The sequence below is a fragment of the Amblyomma americanum genome, chromosome 10, assembly GCF_052857255.1.
Source record: "Amblyomma americanum isolate KBUSLIRL-KWMA chromosome 10, ASM5285725v1, whole genome shotgun sequence".
In the NCBI taxonomy this organism is placed as follows: Eukaryota; Metazoa; Arthropoda; class Arachnida; order Ixodida; family Ixodidae; genus Amblyomma; species Amblyomma americanum.
The window spans coordinates 22,492,223-22,504,967 of NC_135506.1; the positions used below are offsets into that span (position 1 = coordinate 22,492,223).

Sequence of the window (12,745 nt, forward strand, 5' to 3'; positions counted from 1 at the left end):
GCTCAACAGTGGCGGCCACTTGAAGGAACGGGACGCTTCAGGTTGAACCCCACAGCACCCTCTGCACCCTCTAGAAAACACCACAGCACCCTCTAGAAAGCCCCTTGGTTCTGGTTAGGACCGGGGATATCTCTCACGTTCCTTCTCCGTTTTTTTTCTGTTTTACTTTTTTCCTTGCGAATCGTTGGCGCCTCACGACTTGAAGTTTCTTGCTTGTTTCCCACGAGAACACGGCGGAGGGAAACCCGCGAGCCGAGCAGTTGGCTTGGAGAAATCCGTGCGTGCGGACGTGCGTTAGAGTCAGTCAGGGAAGTGGTCCGCAAGCCAGCCTTTAGGCGCAGGTCTGACGCGTAGAGCCCGGTGGTGGCAGCCCCGAAAACGCGTGGCTTTACTTCACCAGTATCCGCGACACCCCATCAGCCCTGCAATGAGCATCCGTAGCCCGACGCTTCCTGCGGCCCGACCTTTCCACTGCGCAGCTAAGCCACCTGTTCTACCTACTCTTGAACTCGTTTTATTGGTCTTGTCGCTCGCTGTTTCTCGTCTTATTAAGGCGAAAGCCTTATTAGGCTCATGACTCGCCATCGGGGATGTTCGCAGAAAAGTGTCACACTATAGCTGTCAATCAAACGCGGTGGAGGTGTCCAAGATTTCGAGATCTCGGAGCTACTGCATCCTTTCCTCAAAAGCCTTTATTTTCCTGAAAACACATGCTTTCGCATTCCTCCACGTAAGCAGACAAGTGTCCTTGCAGTTGTATAGTAATAGTAAACAGTCAAGTACTAATTACCTAATTAGTTAATCATTAAATTTGTAATTGGTTAATTCGTAATCCCCGGGCGTAACTGGGAACTCAGTATACTATAATGCACTGCGCATGCGCAAGGCGCCAGCAGACAATGTACCTGCGCTTCAGCCTAGTGCGCATGCGTGTGACGTCACTGAGTGGCGCCACCATCGTTCGAGAGGAGCGCTCCCCAGGCAATCTTGCCGGACGCCTCCTGAACGCCGGTCTAATCTTGCCCTGACGCCTCCTGATCGCCGGTTCCCTGGAAAGCGATGCGCGAGCTATGAACGCTCTGCAAAAGTGCGTGAATGCGAACAGGTCGTGTAGTCTGTAAGTCTAGTCATCAATCATCACAACTGAGGGATACAAGCAGCAACACCGCTCTAAAGGCTTTCGCCTCACCGCACTTTAGGTCAACAAAGTGCCCCCCTGAATTTTTATCATTTTGTACAGCATTCCTTTATTCTAAGTAACGTAATTGTTATAGTTTCTCCCTCATGTTAAGTTCTCTCTTCATGTTAACATTCTGCTACACCAACATCCAAATAACAAATATAATCTACCTATAACTGACGCTACTTTGCTGGGCTTGTGTTGCAACATTTTGTTGCTGTTCTTTAGCCAAGTAAAAGTGTTTGTTCCTGAATCCGTACATGCCTCATGCCTCCGGTCAACGGCTAATCAGGCGTGGCCTTTATCACCGGTCAGCAGTCCGAATCTCATCTTTCGCTCGCGCGGTGAAGGAGAAGTTTGTCGCTAACACACGCGCGCGCGCGCACACACACACACACACACACACACACACACACACACACACACACACACACACACACACACACACACACACACACACACACACACACACACACACACACACACACACACACACACACACACACACACACACACACACACACACACACACACACACACACACACACACACACACACACACACACACACACACACACACACACACACACACACACACACACACACACACACACACACACACACACACACACACACACACACACACACACACACACACACACACACACACACACACACACACACACACACACACACACACACACACACACACACACACACACACACACACACACACACACACACACACACACACACACACACACACACACACACACACACACACACACACACACACACACACACACACACACACACACACACACACACACACACACACACACACACACACACACACACACACACACACACACACACACACACACACACACACACACACACACACACACACACACACACACACACACACACACACACACACACACACACACACACACACACACACACACACACACACACACACACACACACACACACACACACACACACACACACACACACACACACACACACACACACACACACACACACACACACACACACACACACACACACACACACACACACACACACACACACACACACACACACACACACACACACACACACACACACACACACACACACACACACACACACACACACACACACACACACACACACACACACACACACACACACACACACACACACACACACACACACACACACACACACACACACACACACACACACACACACACACACACACACACACACACACACACACACACACACACACACACACACACACACACACACACACACACACACACACACACACACACACACACACACACACACACACACACACACACACACACACACACACACACACACACACACACACACACACACACACACACACACACACACACACACACACACACACACACACACACACACACACACACACACACACACACACACACACACACACACACACACACACACACACACACACACACACACACACACACACACGAAGACTGAGCTTTGCAACTTTTTCGAAAAGTGTGCCACATACCACTCCGTGGGAGATGCGGTGCGCATGGACAAAACACTAAGGTTTCGTTTTTGTTTTATCGAAAACAATGTGGTTTTTAAAGCACCAGTGGGGAATTTAAGCATTAAAACCAGTTTCCCTCCGGTCTTGTACACCAGATCAAGCTACACACGGAAAGATAGCGAATGGTAACGATAGGACCGTGAAATCGGTGTCTGTTTCACATTTTACCCTTTTTTACCGCGAGACGGCGGAAAATCGTTCGGGATGCAAGCAACAGTGTGCGCGGATATGTCGGTGTCCTTTATGGTGGGTGTCGTCGGCGAGTTCTCCCGTGGATTACATTTCGAACGAAACCCAACTTAGTCTTCCACTCACGGTAAGTCTACACAATTACTTTTTTATTCATTTCGTCTCCTAAACCACTCTAAGACGAGCTGTGCGTGCAGAATAGATTATCTGCGCAGCGACTAACTTTCTATCCTCGTCTGTAAACTGCGTTACAAGAAGCGGAATGCCGCTCATGTCGTTGCCGCTGTCTTTCCTAACGCGCAGAAAGGCAGTCGGTGCGAATCCCGTGATGATAAGCCGCTCCTGGCAAGCGGTCTACTGGCTTTCTCGTGTTTCAAGGTAGATGCGCGCCCAGGAATATCGCTTAGACCGTGAATGACGGCCGGAATGGAACTATGCGGTAGCGCCGTGTGAGCTTGATTTACTTGGCGCCTCTGGAAACGCACACTCATGTTCTGAGGTGGATTACTTTTATTTTTTTTAAATCTTTCTGTTATCGCCTATCCGGACGATGGAGTGCTGTTCGTTGAATGGTATGCATTGCATGTTACGAGACGCTGGCTCGGCCCGCGTCGTGGACAGCGACGTTTCACTAAATATGCTTTGTAACGCTATGGTCTGGAGCACGGGACGTTTGTCAAAGTTGCAGTCAAGCGGCGCTAGAGGAATGCTAATAGTGCGATCGTTCAATAAAAGTCGTTGCCGGCGCGGAAGGTCAGCGTGTATGAAGACCGCGAAGAACCTACGAGCTGCATCACGTCTCCCCTTACGGTGCACACGCATGGATTCGTCCATCCCAGTTATCCGAGCCGTTGGCCTGCGCTTTCATTTTTAAAGCTGAGTCAAGGTCGCATCGGCAGAAATGTCTTACATTTCGTTCCCAGAGGCAAGTTCATGAACCACGCTCACGCATGCACAAATTTCTCTAATAGCATTTGCGCGAAAGGCACAGTATGCGTTTCCGCTCTCCGACTGCTACATTACGAAAGCGCCAGTGTAACTCGGCGCTTATTTGCGCAAACGAATGCAATTCAGCTTCCGCTGTTTTATGGCTGCGCCTATGGTTGAAGACGTTATTTCATTGAAATAGTTCCTGCTTGGAGCGCGTTCGTTGCTTTCGTTGATACTTCTAGCAGCCTTAGGTTACGGTACCTGCATGCAAGAACCACCTTTACTGCGCTGTTCGGGCTGCGCTTGAAGGAAAAACTAAGTGAATTTGCGACGGTATATTGACAGTGTTGCGTACGTTATCTCAAGCAAATGTCTGCTTTTGAAAAGGCGCAGCTGGGGGCCACTGTGTGCAGCTGCTCGACTTTTTTTTTCGCATAATGCATTTGGCATGGAAGCGCTGCAACCCGCTTGTTTCGAAGCGCGCGCGCTAATGCATGACAATGCTATTCCCTCTTCGTGCTTCAAGTTATGGGCGCCAAACTGTGGTGAACTGGTTCGCAGTCTGCCTGGTAGGTTTTGCTTGGCTTCTGCCCGTTTCAGTATCGGCTTACGTACCAGGCTTCACGCAGGGTATTTTGAAGCGCTTGTTTAATAACGGGTATAAGGATAAATGCGGCAATATTCTCCTGTAGGTATCCATGTGTAAGGAGCGTTGAATATGTATTTTATGGGGATGACATTCGCAACAGCTCGCAGTGAGTCGATGCTAATATGTCGCGGAATTCCTCGAAGTCTTCTCTTCAACGTAAAAGGAATGCTGTACAGCCAATATTTACAGCACCTATTCAGTGCAGATGGAGATTGCTCCAGGAATTATGTGTATTTGTTACAATGTCTTATGAAGACCTTTTAGAATTTGTCATGAGTATTTATTGAAATGATGAAGCCGACGCGATGGCTCAGCGGTTATCGTGAGTCGCCGCGGCAGCTGAGTGGTTATGGCGCTCGGCTGCCGGCCCGAATGAAGCGGGTTCGATCCCTGCCGCGGCGGTCGAATTTCGATGGGGGCGAAATTCTAGAGGCCCGTGTGCTGTGCGATGTCAGTGCACGTAAAAGAACCCCAGGTGGTCGCAATTTCCGGAGCCCTTCACTACGGCGTTCCTCATAGCCCGAGTCGCTTTGGGACGTTAAACCCCCATAAACCATTGGTTATCGTGATCGTCTCGTGACATGAAAGACGCAGCTTCGATCCCGGCCTCAGCGGTCGCATTATAATGGAGGCGAAATGCTAGAGGCCCGTGTACTATGCGATGTTAAAGACCAGGTGGTCGAAACTATCCGCATCCCTTCACTACAGCATCCCTCATAGCCTGAATCATCTTGGGTCTTTGAACCCCATAAAACCCAACCAAATCGATCAAGATTACATTTGTAGAATGGGATGCGTGAGTAGAATTTTTTTCCAGTTACCCTTATATTATTCTTTCCTTTGTGCTGTACAGGTCAACATGCCTGGATGATAGACTGCAGACACAGACTGCAAGAATGCTTCTGACGAAGCTAGCCAGAGCTTAACTTTCAACATTTATTTGTATAATGTAGTGGATTCTTAATGGTGCCTCTACTGCATATTGCCAGCCTGGATAGCTTGAAAATAAACTAAATTTGTCCATGTATTGGTGATATCGTTTTTGAAGACCGTGTGGTGGCCTTTTTCAACGGTTGTATAGACAATGGACTACTGAAGGTTTAGTAGACAGGTCTATAGACTGTCTAGACAAAGGTCTATAGCATTGCCAAGTCATAAATCTATGGAATGTCTATATGCAGTCAGCCTACTTAACAATAGACTTTTGTCTCTAGACAATCTATAAACAGAAATCTACAGGAACTGTATGGCCTTGAGTCTATACATCGTCCATAGATTGTCCGTAGACCTGTTTAGTAGACTTTAAGTAGGCATTTGTCTATAGAATGTCTGTGGACACGTCTACTAAATGTGTGTGGCCATAAATCTGGACCTTCTATAAACTAGTCTATAGGATTTGTCTACAGAAAGTCTATAGACTTCGTTGACTGAAGTCTTTGAAATTTTTATAATGGTAGGATGCATAATTTTCCACGAGCATGCATGGACAGCCAAGAGCCCACTCATAGCGCTGCCCGTTATAAAATAGCCAGAGGAAGGGGCACAAGCTTACATTCGACGCTGGTCTACCAGACAAATTCCAAAATGCCTTTCATTAACGCGATATCGTTAAGGAGCCCGTGTCGAAGAAAATCCGGCGTCGTTTGCCGCGAGCGAAAATCAGCGAAAAATCAACGGAGTCGGTGCAGATTTCCCTCACATCGAAATCTTGCGAAGCGTGTGCGAGCGACAAGGCGATGGCCGCGCCCTCAGCCTCCGTAGGGTTGTAGGCGTGGAGGGTGTCTGCTGCTCAGGGAAGACTCCCTAAAACGGATCTTGCCGTGATAAGAAGAGAAGAGGCATGGCAGCAAGAGACGACCCCCGCCTTCCAGCTCTCTTACTCTCTCTCTCTCTCAATCTCTTTTTGTTAACTGATTCCCTTACCTAACTTTCAGTTTGTTAGGCCGCCCTAACCTCCTGCAACCTCCTCTGCTACAGAAACAGAGTTACACGATTTTTGTTAGGTCATCTCACGCTTGCCATATGCCATCTGCAATTTAAATAGTCACCTCCTGGTTATGGCCAATCCCCCTTGTGGGTATGTACCATTTTGTGAGGGGAACAACAACAACCTCGTCGTGCGCACAGGACACGTGCGCGTGCAGGAGACAGAAGAAGACGAAAAGCGCCAACCATCGCCAGCTCCGTCTTGATTTGGTCTCTTCGCAGCGTCAGCGACTAGCAGCGCACTGGGCGGGTGAACGCACCGCCTTGGCATGTTCTGGCAGGACGAGACCGAGCGGCTGGGCTATCTGGACGTACCGGTCTTGCCGGTCACCCCAGATAGGGACGCCACTGGCGGGACCACGGCCGGCGGCGGCAAACCACCGCTTCCTCCACAGCCTCAGCGGCGAGCCAAGACCATCGCAGACGTCGCCAGCGCCCCGAAGCAGCCGCCGTCAACCCCGCTGAGCCCCATGTCGGTGAGGGTCCTCGTTCACGGTCCGCGACTGATTCAGTGGCAACTTGGCCAGAAGACCTCACTTGAGCATATACACTTGGCGCTAATGCGAGCCCAATCTCCTTAATTTCCGACAGGATATTATTAACCTGAATTTATTAAGCATGAAGTGATTTTAGCTCCCATTGTTGGTACGTCGCGGGTGACACTGGTTACTGAACAAAGGAGAACATGGAGTCGAATCTAAACGAACATTGGCGAAACTTTTCAGCGCCCCCTAGCTCTTGCCGCTGCGCCGCCACCGGAGCGGCGCATGCGTCAGCGAGAGCCTCTTTGTAGTCCTGGGATAAGCGAAGTCAGCGCGAGTCGCTAAGGATTCCAAGTTCTGTCCTGCAGCCCGGGAGGCGTACGCGCAGTCCTGGTGGCACTTGATCACTGAGGCGACAAAACTTATGCTGACGGTTCTGGTTATTAAGGCGTACACATCGTTGTCAAGATACTGAATGGAGTTCCACAGTTCTGCTGTCAAATTTAATGGCAGTTGAAAACGCCATTTAACAAGGACATTCGAGACGACACGAACACGACGCTGACATAGGAAGATGAAAAAATTGCTTTACGTATGGACGAAGCGCTACAGCATCCGGTGACGTTCCTTCCCTAACGTGTCTAACGTCCAGTGTAGTAGGCTCATTGTGCAAAGTAGTAAACATGAGCATTATTTCGATTCAACGCGTGTTTGTGCTAAGGCATGTTTAAGAGGTGACGATATTTTTGCAATGTCGAGGCACTGTCAGCTCCGGTTTCAAGGAAATGACGGTGAGGTTCAGCAGCATTGCTTGAGACGCGTGCCCCGTGCTCGAACTGAATGAGCTGGCAGCCTATGTGCTCGTACGAGCCAGTCCAACGTGATCGCACAGGCGACCGAAGTTTTTTACTGCAATCTCCTTTATGGTGCGGTTCGTGCCTCTGGTTCAATTCATTCGGATGCAACGCTACCATAACAACTGGTATGTTCAAAAGCCATGTTCCACAGCTCTTGAACACAACTTTTCATAACTTACCAATGGGTTCTTTCCATAGGTCTTGAAGATTGTTCTCAAGAGCTTCAGAAGTTACATTAAAAGGCTGTTGAACACGTCAGTTACAAGAGCTGGTCCAGAGCCGTGGTCCATGGCTCTTGGACAGCCCAAGCCCTCACTATCAATCTGGAGCTCTGGCTCTGGCTGCAAGGGCCACAGGTTATGTTCAACAACTTTTATACTGCCGATAACTCCACCAAGATGTCGCTAACGATTCAAGTTCGTATGGCCCGATGCTTACACCACTTTCCAGGTGACGAGATGGGTGTCTTCGAAAGTGCGCTCCCAAAATGTGATAATGGCGCTAACTGGAGCAGTGGGCCTCGCCATTTTCGTCCTGTTTAGCATCCAGCTGCTCTCCAGACGGACTAACTGGAAACCCGATGCTGGAAAATGGCCCAGGTAATGCGGCTGACTATAGTCAGTTGTTTTTAATGCAGAAATGCGTCCTAGGCCTAGCCTTCTAGGCAGTGCGTTTTCCATTCCTTTCTCTCGTGTTAAGAGCGTGCACACACTGTAAACCATACAGCAACACTAAAGGGCGGGTAGACTACCAGCTCGGAAGCCGTCGCACGGATTTTACCTGCCGCGATATCAGCACCGACTTACATACGCCTTTGTTATCCGTCTCAGCTGCCGCATATCACTGCTGATTGTGGGCCGAACAGCGCGAAACCCAAGACAAAAGGACAGGGATAGAGCACAGGGGAGCCTTCACTCACAACTGAAGTTGTTATTAGGAAAACCATAACATGTATTCAGAGTAGTCATGTGACGTTTGAAAAGTCTGCCGTTTTTGGGCATAACGCGGTCAGCATGCATTTCTTGTGCATGCTCATCAGGGCCACATGTGGGACCCTTATCAAACCTGCTCGACGTGATACTCCTTAAGCTCAGTAAGTGCTGACTCATCGCCTACAAAACAATCCCCTCGCCACCTCTTCGATAAACATGAAAAATAGGCGTAAACGAAGACCACGTTTTATAGATGGCAGGCTGACGCGATGCGGCTGTTTATTTTTAATGCAATGTGCTTCCGCGAAATAAGCGTTCACCATAATATTGCTTGTACCTTCACTTCATCGCTTCTGTTAGTCAGCGGTGCAACGAAATATGTTCGCATACAATGCTAGTGAGATGCGGACTGCATCGCCATCGCCCTTCAAATATTGCGCAAATTTACTGTGTAGCCCCGTTGGGCAGTTCCTCCATCCAGAAGCGCTGTGCGAGCAATAGTCTTTCGTTCCAGGACCAAGATCTGCCAAACCGATGACTGTGCCAGGCACGTCGCGCTACTGACGGAGTCGCTGAACTACAGCGTGAACCCGTGCGACGACTTCGGCGCTTACGTCTGTTCCGCCTGGCGACCTCGCCGAACGATCTTTGACGCCCCGGCCTCCCAGCTGGGCGACGTCGTGACCTCGTGGTTCGAACACCTGGACGCCCTCCTATCCGACGGTTCGCGGTTCGTCACGGTAGCCCGCAAGCCACTCGCCTTGCTCCGCGCCTGCGAAAGCTACCGTTCTATACTGGAGCCATCGCCCTCGGCGACTGCAGCGTTCCGGGACTTCCTGGTCCACTTGGGTCTCTCGTGGCCCGAACGGCCGCCTGCCGATGTTGACGCACTCGGAGTGCTTCTGAGTCTCGTCTATAAGTGGGACCTCTGCTTCTGGCTTCACGTCACTCTCTTGCCAGCGAAGACGCCCGAAAGGAAAGAGCGTCTGGCCATGTCGCATGGCTCTGCACCTATTGTACGTCGCTTCGTCAGAGAACACCACCGGCTCGTTGCCGATGGCACCTATGCTGCGCACCTGAAAGCTCACCTCGCTCTCCTGGCGACTGATGACCATAACGTGACCTCGTGGGCTAATGACAAGGTCGCGAGCTTTGCAGCTGCTCAAGGCCTGATAGGAGACGCGCTACTCGAAGTGGTCAACAAGCAGATAGCGGTACCTGAGCTTGTTTCCTTCAGTGACTTAGGCAACACCACGGGCAGGCTGAATTCTTCGGAATGGCTTACAAGTGTCTCCAACATCGTCAAACCGACAGCGAAGTTCGTCGACAGCGACATGGTGCTCGTCAAGGACGCGTCGGTTTTGAGATTCATCAGCACGGTGTTCGACGCGTTCGACAACCCGGAACTCGTCTTTCATCTGTCCTGGCAGTTTGTCCGGACGTACGCTGGAGTCGTCGACTGGTCTCTGCGACAAGACACTTACGACTTCGGCCGTCCGACTCTCTTCTGCCCCGAAGACGTCGACAGGGTGTTCCAGCCGCTGATCGTGGCCTTGTACTCGCATCTCAAGACGACGAAGGAAGAACGGAAGCGCATCGACGCCAACTTGAAAGGCATCGTGAGCTGGGTGGTCGAACGAATCGCCGAGATGCCTCTGTCCCACTTGAACGGCGCTGGCAGACACCCCGCCCTGTTCATGCTCGAAAGCCTGAGAGTTCGGGCATGGCCAGCCGTAGCGTTGCTGAGGGACATCAGCGAAATTTACGCTTCGTTCCCTGACGACGAATCGTCGTCCTTTGTGGAACTATGGATCCAGTCCAGGAGGTGCCTCCAAGGTCTTGTCGATAGCCCGTTTCGCACCGTCTTGAGCCCCTACAAGCACGGTCAGTTGCCCCTGCTCGTGTCCTACGACTACCTGGCGAACAAAATCGACGTCGGTATGGCGGCTCTGAACAGCCCCCTGTACTACAAGAACGCGACCAAAGCCACGTTCTACGGCGGCCTCGGATTCCTGTTCGCTTCGGAGCTCATAAAGCTCGTGGAATCGACGGGGAATGGTCTGCGCCCGGAAAGAATCGGTGGCGCCGGCCAAGCTGTCTTCCATCCTCAAGTGGCGGCGACTCAGGGTCGACAAACGGGTTGCGGCAATGGCAGCCACTTGCTGCCACACTTGCCGGCTCTGGAGGCCGCCTACGGCGCCTTGGGCGAGGATACGAAGACGTCCGCATTGCAGATCAGCGCAAATCTGACCGAGCCACAGGTGTTTTTCATGACAATGTGTCGCACTATGTGCGGGAATCCAGGCTGGCATAGCCTGTCGACCGCCGACTGTAACTCGCTGGTGCAGAATTCGGCCTCTTTCGGTAATGCTTTCGCATGTCCGAGCGGGTCCAGGATGAACCCGGCGTCAAAATGTCGATTCTTTGCGAAGATGTGACGGGGACTGCAGCCTTTAAAAGCACGCTGGCAGTTTTGTCTTTCTAAAGCGGAGTGAAGAAGCCCCATTCGAACACAACGTTTCTGAAGAATAATGTTAATATTTTTCATATTCCTGACATTTTCTCGCCTGGTCTGAGCATAGGCTCTGGTGTCATAACAATCGGCATCAAAAAGTCACTAGTGCTTCACCAGCGTCTTTCATAAGTGTGCGTATCGTTTTCGTCATTCTGCCTTCTTTCAGTTCACCTGTGAATTGAAAATCAAGTGACAGATGACTGTTCACTAGCGATTCAATCAACTTATTTTGTTTTCTTCACTGCAGTGACTTGACTTCAATAGGAAGAATTGGGCTCTATAAATGTACAGATTTGCCGTGAAATACGGAGCTCATTCGTTCACCTAATGTGTAATATCGAGCGTTTAATTTACTCCTTGTACTGCATTGCGTTGTTAACTTTCATTCCCTCTGGCTCTTCGGGCTTAAAATAACGATCGTGTGTATTGTCCTGTTCTAAGTAGCTAGTTTAGAATCCTAGGCTTCAGGATTCACAATTTGTGATGCTCTAATCACTTTCCAATGTTGCCGCCGCACTTATGACGTCACTACCTTTCGACCAATCAGCATTTTCTCGCACGCCGGCGGGTTCTACGCTGGACGGAAACCTTAACGCTGTCGCATTAATATTTTCCTGTAGTCACATTTTTATATAGAGAGGTTTAACGTCTAGAAGCGACTTGGACTATGATGAGGGACACCGTAGTGGAGGGCTCCGACTAACTTAGACCACTTGCGAGTGCACCTACATTTCACAGCAGACGGCTGTTTAGTATTTACCTTCATATAAATGCAGCCGCCGACGCGATCGCACCCGCGACTTTTGGGATTAGCAGCCGAACGCCAAATCCCCTGAGCCGCCGCGACGGGTCTTATTTGGCCTTTAGTGGCGCCCCTTTAGAAAACACTGAATGACTCGGCACTTTGTCTTGGAGCATTGGGACACCGAGGATGCATCGTCGGGGCGCGGAGACGCAAGTGCAGGAGGCTTCGCCACATTATATTTAGGTGACGAACTAATACTGTGCTACAAGAAAAGCAGTAGTGTATAGGTTTCAGATTACTTTGGCCCCCTGGTGTTGTTTAACACACATGCAGATATTAGTAAGCAGGTGCTTTTGCATTTTTCATTTTTAAAAAGTGTGGTTATGGGCAGGCGGGAGATCAAACCTGCGAAGTGGTGCTCAACTCCCGAGCCACTGAGCCAGACATGCGAAATTGTGACAAGGCTGCAACATTATCGTGCTGCTCAGAAAGGGGTGACTTCCTTCTCCCACTATGAACGAAAAGGATGTAACAGCGCTAAAAATATGGCACTATAAAAAGGACCAGAAAAACACAGCGCAAGTGTCTGCCTCGTTCTCTCTTGTCCCGTATTAGTAGCATTGTTACATACTTTTCCGTAAGCATGAACCAAC

The 12,745-nt window shown here is 50.1% G+C and overlaps 1 protein-coding gene across 1 annotated transcript; it reads left to right on the top strand.

The window, feature by feature from the left end:
• Positions 1 to 3,029: 3,029 nt before the first annotated feature.
• On the top strand, positions 3,030 to 11,713 carry LOC144106407 (endothelin-converting enzyme 1-like). The gene is made up of 4 exons (XM_077639212.1): positions 3,030 to 3,123; positions 6,784 to 7,037; positions 8,351 to 8,499; positions 9,347 to 11,713. Exons 2-4 carry the CDS (start codon positions 6,831 to 6,833, stop codon positions 11,268 to 11,270), a joined length of 2,280 nt encoding a protein of 759 aa, XP_077495338.1. The 5' UTR covers positions 3,030 to 3,123; positions 6,784 to 6,830; the 3' UTR covers positions 11,271 to 11,713.
• The last annotated feature ends 1,032 nt before the right edge of the window (positions 11,714 to 12,745 follow it).